This window comes from Panthera onca (assembly GCF_046562875.1).
Source record: "Panthera onca isolate mPanOnc1 chromosome E1 unlocalized genomic scaffold, mPanOnc1 haplotype 2 h2.Chr16_ul_12, whole genome shotgun sequence".
Classification (NCBI taxonomy): Eukaryota; Metazoa; Chordata; class Mammalia; order Carnivora; family Felidae; genus Panthera; species Panthera onca.
Genome location: NW_027675811.1, coordinates 451,530 through 468,367, shown reverse-complemented (window position 1 = coordinate 468,367; position 16,838 = coordinate 451,530). Strand labels below are relative to the sequence as shown.

The following is a 16,838-nucleotide window of genomic DNA, read 5'->3' as shown; positions in this document are numbered from 1 at the left end:
TTGTTAATTCAGGATTTCTTTTATTCACTACTGTATTTTGACTCTGACGTCCTTTTTCTAAAACCTGTCATTCATGTACTCAGAAAGCATAGATGACTTCATTATTTTTAATGTTTATCTATTTTTGAGAGACAGTGTGTGAGCTGGGGGGAGGGACAGAGAGAAAGGGAGACAGAGGATCTGAAGTGGGCTCTGTGCTGACAGCAGAGAGCCCAATGCAGGGCTCAAACTCCCACACCATGAGGTCATGACCTGAGCCAAAGTCGGATGCTCACTGGACTGAGCCACCCAGGCACCCCGACTCCTCCCAACATCCTAAATGTGACTGGTTAACGCCCTCCTCTGCAGAAGTGGAGGGATGTTTGCGTCTTCTGCACGTTGTGCTGCATTATCTCTTGGAATCGTGCAGCCCTGATCTGAGCTGGGTAGGAAAGCAGTGGTAGGTGTGGTGCTGGGCTGAACTGGAGAGAGCCCAGCCGCACGCATCCGACCCTCAGTGGGGTCAGCAGAGGCTAGTGGGGTACAGGTGAACAGTAAGTGCCCCCACCAATAAGTGTTCTGAAATAAAGGCCTGAGCAGGGCAGTCCTGGGTAATTACTGCTCTCACACATTCTTTACTCTAACCCTCCAGCATCTCCCTGCTAGCTCTCTGAGGGTGGGGACTTTTTTTTTTTTTTTTTTTTAAAGAAAACAAACAAAAAAACCCAATGGGAATTATCTACTAGCTTGTAAGGTTGAGGAACACCCTACTTCCAACTACACATTTTGTGTCTGAGTTTGAGCTCTTGGGAAGAAAGACAGGCCTCAGCCCTACAGTGGAGGTCGGCTCAGCGATCCAAATATTCTGGCAACCCCAAAGACCTCACAGAGGGGCCAGAGAGAGATGATCCTCTATGGGCAGGGGGTCAAGCGCGTTGTGAATAACTGGTATTTGGTGAGCCAGGGGAGAGAGCACCAGAATAGGCTGTTAATTAACTTAATAGTCTAAGCCCCTTGAAGATACGTTTTCCAGTTTCCAGAGACTGACCGTATCAGGGAAATGACGGAAAGACGCCCCGTTCACCCTACTTTGCCCATACTGTGTCTTGTGGAAATACTGGCTACCACGAGGGACTCTGGCTTCAGTCCTGCTTCTCTCGCCTGTGGCCCCTGTTGTCTGTAGATAAATATTTAACCGTTTACGTTTTAATTCCTTACCACGTGGCTAGAATTGGTTATGGATTTATACATTTTAATATGAGAAAAAAAGTATTTTACAAGCAATGCTGAGAAGCCAGTATCGGAAAGTAAACTTTGTAGGTGGCCTGAGGCAGGACGGCGTTCACTCTGTGACAATCTCACGTGCTGTCTCACTCTCGTCACCCAGCTCTTCAGTAGTGGAATCTGTGGTCCGAGTCTTCTCTGCTGTGGCTTTGCCAGCCTCCCTGGGAAAAGGAGGAGAATGCCAAGGCTTTGACTCTCGAAAGGAACAATTCAACTCTTCATAATTTCCTCATTTTAGAGAAAATCTTCCCCAATCACGTACCCTAGTTCCATGTTGAAAATCTCATCTTCATCAGAAGAATCCTTGTCGTGTAGCTTCTGTGCCATGTTTTTCTTGCGTGTGGCATTGAGAGGTCTGTACATGTCCCTAAGCCAAAGTGGCCGCCTTCTCCAGAAAAAGCCCTTCTAGAAACCAGAAAGGACAACGTTAGGTCTGTTTCCCCTGCCTTCTCCAGCCACGGTACTTTATCCTCCTCAGATTTACCTGATTGTCACTTTCCTCTGAGCATCTCTTACGCAGCAGAGATCCAAAGAAGCCCCTGGAAGGAAACACACACACAGACAATTGGTGATTCGTACCATTTTCCGTGCCTCTCACAATGTATTTCTCCAGTCTTATTAGCAAGCAAAATCAACACAGACCTGGGATCTCAGAAATAATTCCATACATGCTGGGCTTTCAGAATTTTCCTGTGTCTGTCCATAATGGCCCCACAGTGTCCCTGGGAGACCTTTGTATGTAACTTGACATGAAGTATAGGCAGGATTTTCACCCTGCTCACCTTCTGGCCCTTGGCCAAGTGCCCTTGTGCAGTCAACAAACTGGGTGACCACACGGCAGAAGCACCTAACTCTCTCCAGAAGCATTTTACATCAGTCCCCGCCAGGCTTAGCCTCACAGGCATCATTTGCTGGTGGGTGGGGAGGTGTTTCTATTTTCCTAGCTGCTTTACCTTACAAGATGAATCGCACCGAGTGAATGCCTGAGTCCAACCAGCAGTTATCTAGCTCACTGACTTTCACACTGCAGGCAGATGAGTGAGTGAGTCGTGAAATCACCTGAAAACACACGGCTAGCGCTAAAACACAAAATACTCTTTTTGAATACAAACGGAATAGGGGATACCTGGGTGGCTCAGTCAGGTGAGCAGCCCAAGTCTCGATTTTGCCTCAAGTGATGATCTCACAGATTGTGACATTGAGCCCTGTGTCTGGCTCTGTGCTGATAGTGTAGAACCTGCTTGGGATTCTCTCTCTCTCTCTCTCTCTCTCTGCTCCACCCTCCCCCCCAAATAAATAATAAACTTAAAAAAAACAGAACAGAAAGAATCAAGAGTGTATGGTAAGTTTGTTTTAGAAGGTACTTATGTCTATACGGTATGTGTGCACTGAGTTGTGACATAAAATGCAGTTCACAGCCCAAGAACAGTGTAGTCAGAGACGTGCCCAACTGGAAAGGAACCATCTTCTTTCTGGTTCTAGTGGTACTAGTGATACAACCGTCCGGCAAGACATCTTCCTTTTCTCCTTCTCCATCTCATTATTATAAAAGGAAGAGATAAATGATTATCTAAGGTCTCTCCCAGTTCAAATTCTATTGGGTCTGGATAAAGGGAATGGAGAGCGGGGCCTCGAAAACCAGAAGGAGGAAGAAGGAAGTTTTCCCCCTACTTTACGGGGGGGACTCATGTATTCTACCCTCCATCATGCTTGAAGACTAGCGCCTTCACCCCACGACTTTTGGCCCTCCCTATCCCTTCTCCAGAGCCTCTGAGAAGGTCTGTGGCCAGGCCTGATGCCCACCGCCAGCGGGAACGGGTCTGAACATTTCCACCCCCATCCCCCCACGATCTTTCTTTAAAGGTCTAGTGAGCAGGTGCTCTGTGCCAGTCCCATTCTAACTCGGGTTTGGCTGGGCAGCTAACTTTGCTGGATCCAGGCAAAGCATTAGGCCAAATATGTATTCTTTCTGCCTTTGGTGATTTCCTGGCTGTAAGACAAGGGGATTGAAATAGATGAGTTTGAAAATCTAGTTCTAAAATTCTACTTTAACGATTGCCAGACTAATATTTACCTTGAGCTTCCTTCTTTACCTTCCTTGGCTGCTGTTCTATGAGAATAAATCTGTTTTGGAAGAAAACATGATCACAGTTACCCATCACAATAACCACTCCCTCCACATCTTTATTCATTCCTTTGCATTTTAGGTCTTATCTACCCAGTGAGATGATAACTTTTCCTAGGACAGGAATTTGTTGAATAGTCCTTTGACTCTTCAATAACACCTAACTCGTGTGCAGCTGGTAATACATTTTACTGACTGCCTCAGATAACATTCAACAGGTAATTCCTAATAAAAATTCTTGGGAGGAGGAAAAGAAAAGTGTCTACCAGAAACCTAAACAGCAGCACTGTTTTAAAATCAAGGACAAGAGTAGGATGTCTGTTATCACTGCTGCTATTCATTGGTGTTGAGGGGGTCCTAACTGATGCACTGGGAAAAAATGGAGTCGTGGAAAGGAAGAACTAAGATGTATTTGCATACGAAATTACAGACAAACTAAAAGGCCCAAGAGAATCAACTAAAATTTTATTGGAAGAAACATGAGAATTCAGCAAGATGGCTAGATATATATAAAATCAAGAGATCAACATGTAAACCTCAATGACTTTCCTATGTTCCATAAACAATTAATCAAAAAACGGAAGAATTATCCCATTTACAATTATCAGTAAAAAGGCATAAAGTACCTAGGAATAAACTTAGCAAAGAATGGGTAAGACCTATGAGATGAAAACACTAAAGCTCTTCTGAAGGACATTAAGAAGAAACAAATACGTGATCTGAGACACCTTTTTCCTGGAATAGTGTAAAGATGTCAGTTCCCTTCAAATTAACCTACAAATTCGAGGCAATCCCATTCAAATCCCAAGACAGTTTTTTAAACAAAAACTGGCCAGCTGACATTTGGTAGAGAAAATGTGCAAGCATAGCTACAAAATGGATGAAAAAGAAGATCACAGAGCAGACGTTAAAATACGTTCTTACAGAGCAACTGCAGTTAAGTATGTAGCGTGATACTGATACAGGAAAAGAAAACCAGGTTGATAGAATAGAGTCCAGATAACACTAGTATTTTGGATCCATGAAGAAAGAATGAACCATTCAATAAAAGATTTTAAAGTAACTGGATCTTTATGCAAGGGAAAAAAGTTAGATCCCCTACCTCGACCGTACCAAAACACCAAACAGATTCCATACAGATTAAAAATAAATAAATCACAACAAATATTATAAGAGTACAGAAGAAAATATCAGAGACTATTTTTATACCATGAGGCGAAAAGGCCTTGTTAACGAGACCCATGTCCCATAAGCCATGAGGCAGATATGGTGACGGACTGTCCACACCTCCTGTTCATCGTAGTCCTTGCCCCCTTGATCCCCTGGATTGTTTGTCCTCTTCCTGTTGATTTATAAAACTCTCTTCATATGAAATATATTAATCCTTTCAAGGGCTTTCACTGAATTTCAATGTTTCAAATATTTGTCAGTGTTTTTATCGTGAAGGAGACGGAACAGTGGGATAGGAGCACAGGCTGACTGCAGGCACAGCTGGGTTCTGCTTTGGATTTTGCCACAGTGGCCTTAAGCTGATCCCCTTCTATGTAGGAAAGAAGGATGGTGATATCATCCTCACAGGACTGTGGGGATTAAATCAGATGTCTGGTTTATTCCAAGCAGAAATCAGACAAGACGATCAAATCTATCAAATGTTTCTGCATGTGGTATCAGGTCACAAAGCTTTTTCTCACCACAAGATTATAAAAGTATTGATTCTGTTTTCTTCTAGCACTTTGATGGGTTCCTGTTTCTCTTTTTTTACATGTACTGAAATATGTTTTTTTAAGGTGAGAAATAGGGATCTGTTGTTATTTTCCTCCCAAATAATTAAGCAGTTGTTCTATTACCATTTATTTATTTTCTTCCACTGATTTGAATACTAAAAGGTAACATTTCAATGTTTATTTATTTATTTTTGAGAGCGACAGAGAGAGAGAGTAAGAGTGAGAGAGGGGCAAAGAGAGAGAGACACACACACAGAATCCAGAGCAGGCTCCAGGTTCTGAGCTGTCAGCACAGAGCCCAACACAGGGCTCGAACTCCTGAACCATGAAATTATGACCTGAGCCAAAGTAGGACGCTTAACCAACTGAGCCACCCAGGCGCCTCTAAAAGGTAACATTTTAAAAGTCCTCGTCACCCACGGATCTGTCTATTGCTGGACTCTGTAGGCTACTTCACATAAATATTACGTTGCATTATTCCTCATTGTGAAATTGACACAATGCCTCATCTCTTCCTTTGAACATCATTATTGTCCACTACAGGAAAAAAACTGCATGGTCTCTGACCTCAAAAAGTGTATCATCTAAGTAGGGAGAGGAAATAATGAAACCACATAAAAAAATATAAACACAAGGTTAAACCACATAGGAATTTAAAACAGCAATAGGAGTTTATAGAACTTCCCAAAAGCAAAAGGCTGCAGGCCACCTCAAGATGCAGAGTACTGACTGGACAATGGCCAATGATTTCTCTTCCCAGAGGTCATGGTAAGTTGACCCCACGCTAGTTCCTAGGCTCTTAGGCTGAGAAATCAGACTCTGATCTCATCAAGAGAGAACGCACTTCTTTCTGCATGGAGGCAATATCACCTTACCAATGTCACAGGATTGATCAAAATCAGAATGTCAGGTCATGACTTGACAATAAGGAAAACATCCATTCCACAGATAGGGCATCTGTGTCCACATGATTGGGCATCACCTCCTGTGGAGACAGGCCTCTGTGGCACACTGAAGTATAATCAGAAGGCTATTTGGTGAGAAGAGAAGTGGAAGAAAAGTAATTAGCTGAATCCAGTGTTTCATGGAAAGGACGGAGGTAGCTAGATCCATCCATCTGCCCCGCGGGCACAGCCCGGCTGGTGGGCCTGACTCTCATCTGCTGCCTGAGGTGCCATCTCTACTCTTAGGCAAGGCTAGGTGGGCACTGCCCATGTTGGTCTCTTCCTCACCATTTCTATGCTTTTACTACTGACCAACCCTCCAGAAGACAGACATGTTTCTCCTTAGCAGTTAATACATCCAGTCAGGTTTTACTCAAATCTGATAGACCAGGAAGCCTTACATATCTCTGCTCTGATCCATGACCTTGATATTTCTCTCTTGAGGAGCTGCCTTTTAACAAACTGTTTAGCATATTTTTGTTATCAGGGGAGGGGAATGCGTCACTGTAGACCCTAAGAAATGGTGACAATCTCACAGAAGGACTAGGTCCAGGAGTATTACAGTATTCGGGGAAGGCTTTGTGAAGAAAGATGAACTCGAGTTGGCTTTTGAAGGCTCACGGGACTTCCACCAGCAGAGTGAAATAAAGGAATTTCAAGTGGGCAAAGTCACCAACAAAAGTAGGAATGGGCATGGTCTGACTAGGGGATGGTGAGGGGCTGTTTTGGCTGAAATGGAGGGTTGCCATGACAGATGGCAATATATATATATCTATATATATATAGATAGATAGATAGATAGATATAGATATAGATATATAATAAGCATATGTATATTTGAATAAATATATTGAATATATATTCAATTCATACATAATTGAATAAAAGGTAAACAGGCAAGCTCCAGGAATAGGCAACTGTAATTATGACACGCTCTGAGTAGCCTGATGCAGGATTTTAGCTGCAGGGTTTTAACTGAACCTGTTTACACAATGCCTTGCGAAGTGGGGGAGAGAGCTGTAGGCACATCTAATTAATCAACAAGATGACACTTTTATCTCTAAGCCATGCCCTTTCTTCCAAGATGACTGATAGCTCCATGAAGGTGAAGACTATTTCTCTCTCATCATTTTAGCCAACGAGGAAAGAAATCAGTGGTAGTAGGAGGATGACTGGTGAGTGCATCGAATCGACATCATTTTTTTGAGTTGAAGAAATTTTACTATCATGTCAACTGTGGCCTTCTTAGACCTAATGTCTCAGAACAAGCTAATGGCTTGTTATCTTGGTTACAATCCACAGATGTCTCCCGGCAGTGGGGTTCCTTTTAAAATCCCTGGAATATACTTTGCAATAAAAGGACAAAGCATATCTCAGTCCTCCAGACTGAAGAGGGATATCAAGTCGTGATAGGTGGGAAAGTGGCTTTGATTTTCAGTTTGTGGGTTCTGAATCTATTATAAAGAAGGAATATAGTCTGGGAATCTGAACTAATTGTTGTCCTTACCTCAATGAGACAGAACACTATGATCAAAATCATCACTACTACAGTCACAGATATTGCCAAGATGAGTTTGTTGTTATAGCCATAGCCTGGAACTTCTTTTGTGAGCTAAAAAAAAGGGAAAGAACAATTTTTTTAGAAAACAGAGATAGGATGAAAGTTAACTATTCTTTAACGACTCTAAAACCCCATTCTTTCCGATGAATCGCTTATAGGTTCTTAAGGAATATACCAAATCTAATGTGATATGTAATCTTAATCATTAGCATTTTCTTCAAGACTTGATGTATCTTGTATGTTAGGTCCTCTTTTTGTCTCCTCTGGGAACAGCGGCACTGTTTCCTAAATGAGCAAAGTGGCAGATCACTGCCTTAGCCAAAATTATGTGGCCAAGACAAGACCCGGACTAGGAGCCCCTGGTCCTTGTGCTTGGGTCCATGTCCTAAACCACCTAAATGTCGAGACCCCACATTTGGGGATTTATCCTCACCTCCCTTGACTCCTGCCCTCTCTGTTCACTCTGGACTTCTGTGCTCTCATTGATATAATTCTCATTTTTCCATTGGTCCGTATCCCACTCTGCCTTGGACACCTTTACTTCTTGCTGCTCGCTGAGAAGCTTCATCAGGAGGCCTGTTCTGGAGATGAGCTTGGCACAGGCCAGCTGCACCTGGGTCTCAGAGCAGTCCATTTTCAAAGTCCGGATAACATGAGAAATGAGCCTTCTCACGTCATTGCTGGGGATGAGGGACTGTAGCTGCTGGTTTAACTGAATTTCAAACAGATCACCTGGGGACGAGAGCTTTGACACAGTGAAGCCTGTGGCTTTTGGGGGCAAGCCAGTGCCCGCATTGTGGTATTCCCGTTGTGTATCATTGGTTTGTTTAATGGTCGGCATAGAGTTGTCTGCAGTAACAGTAGAATTAGCAGTGGAAAGATTCTTACGGTCTGTGAATTCAGGGAGGGTTTGTTCTGGCACAGTAGTGTTTCCTGTAGAAATATTTTCTTCAGAAACATTTTGGGCAGTAGTGTTCTCTACAGTAGTGTTTTCTCTGTAAGTTCCTGAAGGAGCAAATAATTCTGGAAAAGGATTTTTCTGAGGACTCAGTTCTCCCGGAGATGAAAAATCCTCTCGTGAAGGGGAATTTATGAGGCTCCTGACTGCAGAGGATGGAGGCCTCTTTGCAAGCAGCTGTCTATTACTGAGTGAACTTTCCTTTCTGGACTTTCGATTCAGTTTGGCCTTGGGTGTTCTGTGGACCACACGGGAGCGACTTTTATGAAAGCGGTGTGTCTTTCTGGGGAGTGAGGCTGGTCTGAAAGCCTTCATATTTCTAACTCTAGCATTTGCATCTTCTAAAACAAAAATGGTGTACGTTAAGTCTTTTGATTCTTTTTTCACGTCAGGTGGGGATTTTGGAGCGGGGGTGGCAGAAGGCCTGCCCAAAGAGTATTGCTTCAGGAAAGAAGAGACCGCTGCCTTGTGCTCATCTACGAACGAAGGCTCTGTATTGAAGGAGCTTCCCACTAATTTGCTGGGCCTGTGCGCCACGGGAAGCTCCCCTGGGGATGGTCTCCTGAGCCTTCTTTCCTTGGGAGCGGGGGTGGCAGAAGGCCTGTCCAAAAAGTATTGCTTCATGAGAGAAGAGACCGCTGCCTTGTGCTCATCTATGAACGAAGGCTCTGTATTGAAGGAGCTTCCCACTGATTTGCTGGGCCTGTGCGCCACGGGAAGCTCCCCCGGGGATGGTGTCCTGAGCCTTCTTTCCTTGGCCATGTTCTCCACAGATGGCTGGGCGCTCTGTTTCCTCTGGATGTTCTGACGTCTCAGTTCTTTTAAGTGCCTTTTCCGTATGCCCTTTGGGCCCTTGATGACCTTGTTCACTCTCAGGAACTTTTTCCCCACACTCTCAACCTCGTCTAGGCTCTTCTCCTGCGGTTGGGCAGTTTCCAATTTCTTTGGAAAGATTTGACGTTTAAACTTGGGACCTAAAAGGCTGGAATGTATAAGCATGGCCATTTTTTCTTTCTTTTTCACGTCATCAATTTTTTCCTGAATTTCTGCATCTACCAAATTTTCCAGAAAGTAGAGTTTTCTCAGTTTATTCTTGTAAGTTGAATTGTTGGATCCAGGTTTAAGAGAAGGGTCCCCTGTGTCGTTCATCGAGTGACCCACGGGCTTGTCTCCCTCTTGCACATTTGAAAACAGAAGTTTAATGAACGGTAACAGCGTCGATTCTACGTCTTCTAGATTGCCCTCCGAGAAATAAGGCAATATGTAATTCAGTGCACTAATGACATCACTTTCGTCATTGAAGTCTAGCTGCTCGTTCATAAAGGCTGACAAACTGACACGATCTATGTCTGAGGACGCCTTCTCTGGCTCAATAGTCAGCTCCGTGCTGGCGCTCTTCTTTCGAGCTGTCAATACCTTCATGAATGATCCCTCTGCCTTCCTTAGGTATACTTCCTGATCTGTCGAAGAAGAAGAAGAGATGAGTTCTGATAATGGAAGACTGACAGCACAGCTCTTTGTCAATGCACAGTCATACGTCCCAGTCAAGCAAATTAAGAATCAGCAAATACTCGAGCGCCATTTAGAGAGGAGACGAACTCAAACTTGGACCCACGATTGGCAACAACAAAAGGACAAAAAGATGTGTTTTGAAAAAGTAGCTATTTCCTCAGAACATTCCACAGTGTGAATAAGTATATTTAGAGTTATTCCATTGGTCCCTAAGGGCCGATTGCCCAGGCCTCAAGAAAAGCCAAGGCCGGAAGATACTCGGCTAAACTGTGTGCAGCTCTAGTGCGACTCCTGGCATTCACATACCCCACCCTGTCCTGCTTCGGGGGCAGAGGGAGCGCGAGTCTTCCTCCTTCTACGTCTTCAGTGGGCTTGAGTTCTTGCTACCATCACATATGCACGGGACAACACCCGTCACCAGCAGGCCCTCATCTGGACACGCCCTCTCCGCCCACCCACCAATTCCTTCGCTTGGTCCCTGCTCCCATATATCGCACCTCCCGTAACATAAGCTCTAGACAGAAAAAACTAAACACAAGACCCGCTAAGTCCACCCTGGTTCTTTGCTTAAATTTGGGCAGAGATGTGGGGTATAGGTTAAGAGATTTTCCAGCTATGAGAGAGATGCCACTGTGGGGCATTCAAAAAAATCAACGGAATGATACTTGAGGTTTTAAAATGCAGAAGGGATAAAGAAACTTTGGTCAAATGCCTACTTTGCTTTCATTTCCTTTCATTTCCAGATTTCTAGCTTTACTGAGAGAACCATCCAGAGCTTCCAACTACATGAAGGTCAAGCGTACAGCTTGTGTACACTGAACAGCACTGTGCAGCTGGGTTTTTCCAGAAGAATTAAAAGTATTTTTAGTGGTGCTGGTGAGAATCGGAGGAGGAGGTGATAAAGGTCACGAGAGAGGAGGAGCAGCGGGCTGGCGGAGCGCCCAAAACGGGAGAGGAGACTCGAGTGCTAGGCTAAGGCACCTCTGATCTCATTTTTCCTCGCCTGTCAAAGGAGATAAAAAAAAAAAATGCCTATTCTGCCCACCTCTAAGGGAGAAGGGAGTAAGATAATTGGTAAAACATTGTTTTGGAAAACAAGCAACACCACTTATAGAAGTAGCAAAGTGTAATTTATGCTGTGCCCTAGACCATTGACAGGGACCCATATTCAAGCTATCCAGGTGCAAAAGCACATTTTGGAAGTCACCAAGTTAGTGCCAATAAAACCTAAGAACAGAAAAATACCTAAAAGCACCTGTGTTTTGGATAGAAAAGCTTAAGATTCAGAACAAGAGTTGGACAGCCCAAGAATAGAAGAGCCCTCTCATCTGTTAGAACGGTTGGGTAGCAGCTTCTGGTTAGGGCACAGAAACACAGAGGCTCCAAATAAAACTTTTTCAGAAATCAGCATCACTTGTACTCTTACACACTTATAAAAACAACAAAATAAACAAAAAGGTATCTCCACCTGTCCTATAAGACAAAGGGCACCTGAGACCTAACGCACGTAAAATCAGCTTATAAGCTGTGATGCACTATGTGAACAGGTTTTCATTTGGGGGTGGGTAGTTGACTTAATAATGTAACTGAGAATCTGACTTTTAACAAAGGAATAGTTCTTAGAAATTTAGGGATCTGAACTCTGAATGAGTAAAAATAATGCAATGACATCATTAGTTTAAAAATTTACCATTGTTAGGGTGCCTGGGTGGCCCAGTCAGTTAAGCATCCGACTTTGGCTCAGGTCATGATATCACAGTTCAGCCCCGCATGGGGCTTGCTGCTGTCAGTGTAGAGCCTGCTTCGGATTCTCTGTCCCCCTCACTCACTCTCTGCCCCCTCCCAGCTCACGCACGTGCATGCTCTCTCTCTCAAAAATGAATAAACATTAAAAAAAATTATCATTGTTGATTAAAAATAAAAGTTAAACCACAAATAAAATAAAAATTTACAAATTTATCATCAGGCAATTAGGACTTACCACAACGTGTGCCATTTGTCAGACATGCACTGTCACAATGTAGCTTGACTGTCTTACAGACAACCTCAATAGTATTTTTAAATTGGCAGAGACAGCAGGCCATACGGCTAGGTAAAATCCTATAAATGGAAACACAGACAATTAAATTAGTGGTAAAGGAGTTACTCGAGCAGGTAGAAGAGGCGGGCCAAAGTCATCACAGGGCTGTGCAAAAAGGAATTCTTGAGGCACATGGCCTGGATGGTTGGGTAGGGACCAGTTGGCCAACTGCTGCTCTTGAATATTATAAATACACAGATAGAAGGACAGAGGTGCCCAACGGAAAGGTAAGGATGACATGGGGTATGGTACCCTTAGAATGAGATAGAGATTAGAACTGGGTGACACTGATCAGTAGTTTAATACACAGGTAACTCCTTCCAAGCCAAAAGTCTCACTTCGGGTTGAGAGCACACAGAAAGAGGGTAGACTTCTAAGAGTTTGAATAAATCTGAAATATGGCCCATACTGAGGATAAAAAGCAATCAACTTTGGCTCAGGTCATAATCTCGTGGTTCATGGGTTTGAGCCCCACATCAGGCTCTGTGCTGAGAGCTCGGAGTCTGGAACCTGCTTCAGATTTAACTTCCTCTCTCTCTACCCCTTCCCTGATCACTCTCTGTGTCTTAAAAATAAACAAATGTTAAATTTTTTTTTTAAAAAAGCAATCAATCAAAAACTAATCCATAATCTACACAAATGCTACAATTAGCAGACAAGGGCATTTAAAAAAGTTATTATAACAGTATTTCATATATGGAAAAAACCCCATGCCTCTCCTTAACTCAATGAATTGTGCAACAACTTCAAGTGGCCTAATATATGTATACTTAGAGTCCACGAAGGAGAGGAGATATAAAAAAAATTTGAAAAACTAATAGCCCCCACATTTCCAAATAAGTAAACCCTATAAACTCACAAATCCAGCAAGGTCAATGAAATCTGAGCACAACATGGATTAAACTACATGTTTAGTTTAATCCATTAAACACGGATAAAACTACACCACGGCACATGATAATCAAACTGGTCAAAGCCAGCGATAAAGAGCAAATCTTAAAAGCAGCCAAAGGAACAAAACCACACATGACACACAGAGCAACAAAGATATAACAATGACAACATATTTCTTGTTGGAAATAATGTAAGCCAGAACTCGGTGGGGCAACATCTTTCAAGCAGTGAAAAGGAGAGGGGGACCAAATAGCTATCAAGCTAGAATTCTATACCCAAATCTTTCAAAAATAAAAGCAAGACAGACTATCTGAGACATACAAGAGCTGGAAGAATTCATCATTAGCAGGCTTACACTGTAGAAATGCCAAAGGAAGTATTTTTTTAAATGTTTATTTGAGAGACAGAGAGAGAGGGCACGTGCAGTATGCGTGTGCAAGGGGGAAAGAGCACTGAGGAGACAGAGAATCCCAAGCAAAGCCCAACGCGGGACTTGAGCTCACAAACTGTGAGATTATGACCTGAGCCAAAATCAAGAGTTGGATGCTTAACTGACTGAGCCACCCAGGTGCCCCTAAAGAAAGTATTTTTAAGCAGAAGGAAAAGGATAGCAGACGGAAATGTGGATCCACACAAAGGAATGAAGAACATTAGAACTGGTAACTATATAGGTTATGATTTCACTTCACTATATGTATGTATATCATTTCACTATATGATTTCACTTATATGTAGAATCTCAGAAAAAAACAAACAAACAAGGGGTGCCTGGATGGGCTAAGTCGATGAAGCATCCTACTCTTGATTTCGGCTCAGGATCTCAGGGTCGTGAGATCGAGCCCTGTGTCAGGCTCCACACTCAGCATGGATTAGATTAAGATTCTCTTAAGATTCTCTCTCTCTCTCTCTCTCTCTCTCTCTCTCTCTCTCTCTCTCCTCTGCCCCTCTCCCCAACTTGTACACTCTGACTCTAAAATTAAAAAAAAAATACACCAAAAACCATAAGATACCTAGGAATAAACCTAATCAAAGAGGTAAAAGATCTGTATGCTGAAAACAATGGAACGCTTATGAAAATAAATTGAAGAAGACAGAAAGAAATGGAAAAACATCCCATGCTCAAGGATTGGAAGAACAAATATTGTTAAAATGTCTATACTACTCAAAGCAAACTACACATTCAATTCAATCCCTATCAAACACCAGTATTTTTCACAGAGCGAGAACAAACAATTCTAAAAGTTGTATGGAACAAGAAAAGACCCCGAATTATAATGTTGGGAAAAAACAAACAAACAAAGCTGGAGGCATCATGATTCTGGACTTCAAACTGTATTACAAAGCTGGAATCATCAAGACAGTGTGGTACTGCACAAAAACAGACACATAGATCAATAGAATAGAATAGAGAACCGAGAAATGGAGCCACAAATATATGGTCAACTAATCTTCGATAAAGCAGAATATCCAGTGGAAAAAAGATAGTCTTCGCAATAAATGGTGTTGGGAAAACTGGACCGTAACGTGCAGAAGAATGAAACTAAACCACTTTTTTACACCATACACAAAAATAAATTCAAAATGGATGAAAGACCTAAATGTGAGACGGGAAACCATCAAAATCCTAGAGGAGAACACAGGCAGAAACCTCTTTGATCTCAGCTAAAGCAACTTCTTAGTAGAGACATGTCTCCAGAGGCAAGGGAAACAAAAGTACAAATGAACTACTGAGGAGTGCCTGGGTGGCTTAGCGGGTTGAATGCCTGACTCTTGGTGTTGGCTCAGGTCGTGATCTCAGGGTCGTGGATTGAATCCCGCATCAGGATTCTCTCTCCACTTGAGATTCTCTCTCTCCCTCTCTCTCTGCTCCCCCCCATGCATACATGTATGTGTGTGTCCATGTTCTTAATTAATTAATTAATTAATAGGGGCACCTGGGTGGCTCAGTTGGTTAAGTATCTCACTTGGCTCAGATCATGATCTTACAGTTCGTGAGTCTGAGCCCCGTGTCAGGCTCTGTGCTGACAGCTTGGAGCCTGGAGCCTGCTTCAGATTCTGTGTCTCCCTCTCTCTCTCTGCCCCTCCCCTGCTTGCACTCTGTCTCTCTCTCTCAAAAATAAACATAAACAAACAAACAAACAACATTTTTTTTAATGAATTATTGGGACCTCATCAAGATAAAAACCTTCTGGGGCACCTGGGTGTCTCAGTCGGTTAAGCTTCTGACTTCAGCTCAGGTCATAATCTCACGGTTTGTGAGCTCGAGTTCCGCATCGACTCTCTGTTGACAGTGCGGAGCCTGCTCAGATCCTCTGTCTCCCTCACTCTCTGCCCCTACCCCACTCTTGTGCTCTCTCTCTCAAAAATAAACATCCATGAAAAAAAGATAAAAAGCTGTACAGCAAAGGAAACAATCAACAAAATTAAAAGGCAACTGATGAAATGGGAGAACATATTTGCAAATGACATAATCTGATAAAGGGCTAGTATCCAAAATATATAAAGGACTCAACACCCAAAAAATCAAATACATAATCCAGTTAAGAAAAGGGCAGAAGACATGAATAGACAGTTTTTCAAAGAAGACATCCGGAAGGCTAACAGACACATGAAAAGATGCTCAATATCACTCATCATCAAGGAAATACAAATCAAAATCACAATGAGATACCACCTCACATGTGTCAGAATGGCTAAAATTAATAACTCAGGAAACAACAGATGTGGAGAAAGGGGAACCCTTCTGCGCTGCTGGTGGGAATGCAAACTGCTGTAGCCACTCTGGAAAACAGTATGGAGGTTTTTAAAAAGTTAAAAATAGAACTACCCTACAACCCAGCAATTGTACTACTAGGCATTTAACCAAAGGATACAAAAATGCTGATTTGAAGGGGCATGTGCACCCAATGTTTATAGCAGCACTATCAACAATAGCCAAAGTATGGAAAGAGCCCAAATGTCCATTGATGGATGAATGGATGAAAGATGTGGTATATATATACAATGGAGTATTACTTGGCAATCAAAAAGAATGAAATCTTGCCGTTTGCAACTACATGGATGGAACTGGAGGGTATTACGCTAAGTGAAATTAGTCAGTGAAAGACAAAAATCCTATCACTTCACTCATATGATGACTTTAAGAGACAAAACAGATGAACATAGGGAAGGGAAACAAAAATAATGTAAGAACAGGGAGGGGGACAAAACAGAAGAGCCTCATAAATATGGAAAACAAACTGAGGGTTACTGGAGGGGTTGTGGGAGGGGGGATGGGCTAAATGGGTAAGGGGCACTAAGGACTCTACTCCTGAAATCATTGTTGCACTATATGCTAACTAATTTGGATGCAAATTTTAAAAAATAAAAAATAAAACAAGGTAAAAAATAAACAAAAAATAAACAAAAAACCAAATGAATGAATAAACAACAACAACAAAGAGAAAACACTTGTAAATACGGAGAACAAACTGGGGATATGGACAAAATGAGTGAAAAGGGTTAAGAGGTACCAACTTGCAGTTATAAAATAAATAAGTCACCAGATGAAAAGTACAGCATAGGGAATATAGTCAATAATACTGTAATATACTTATTGTGGTGAGCATTTCATAATGTATATAATTGATCACTGTGTTGTGAGCATTTCATAATGTATATAAAAGATCACTGTGTTGTACACCTGAAACTAATTTAATATTACATGATCTATATATACTTCAATAAAAGAGATAATTGAGGGGCACCCAGGTGGCTCAGTCAGTTAAGCATCTGACT

General features: G+C 42.4%; 1 protein-coding gene across 7 annotated transcripts in view; it reads right to left on the bottom strand.

Annotated features, from left to right (window-relative positions):
• Positions 1–16,838, bottom strand: part of LOC144615346 (uncharacterized) — a 49,227-nt gene continuing 32,389 nt past the window's right edge. For all 7 annotated transcript variants that reach the window (XM_078442265.2, XM_081794745.1, XM_078442266.2 and 4 more), the window contains 7 exons: positions 12,069–12,187; positions 8,051–10,035; positions 7,564–7,668; positions 3,338–3,387; positions 1,748–1,802; positions 1,526–1,668; positions 1–1,424 (listed from right to left, as the gene is read on the bottom strand). In XM_078442265.2, the coding sequence (XP_078298391.2) occupies positions 1,322–1,424; positions 1,526–1,668; positions 1,748–1,802; positions 3,338–3,387; positions 7,564–7,668; positions 8,051–10,035; positions 12,069–12,187 (2,560 nt within the window). In that variant the 3' untranslated portion in view covers positions 1–1,321. The remainder of the gene's footprint in view (positions 1,425–1,525; positions 1,669–1,747; positions 1,803–3,337; positions 3,388–7,563; positions 7,669–8,050; positions 10,036–12,068; positions 12,188–16,838) is intronic.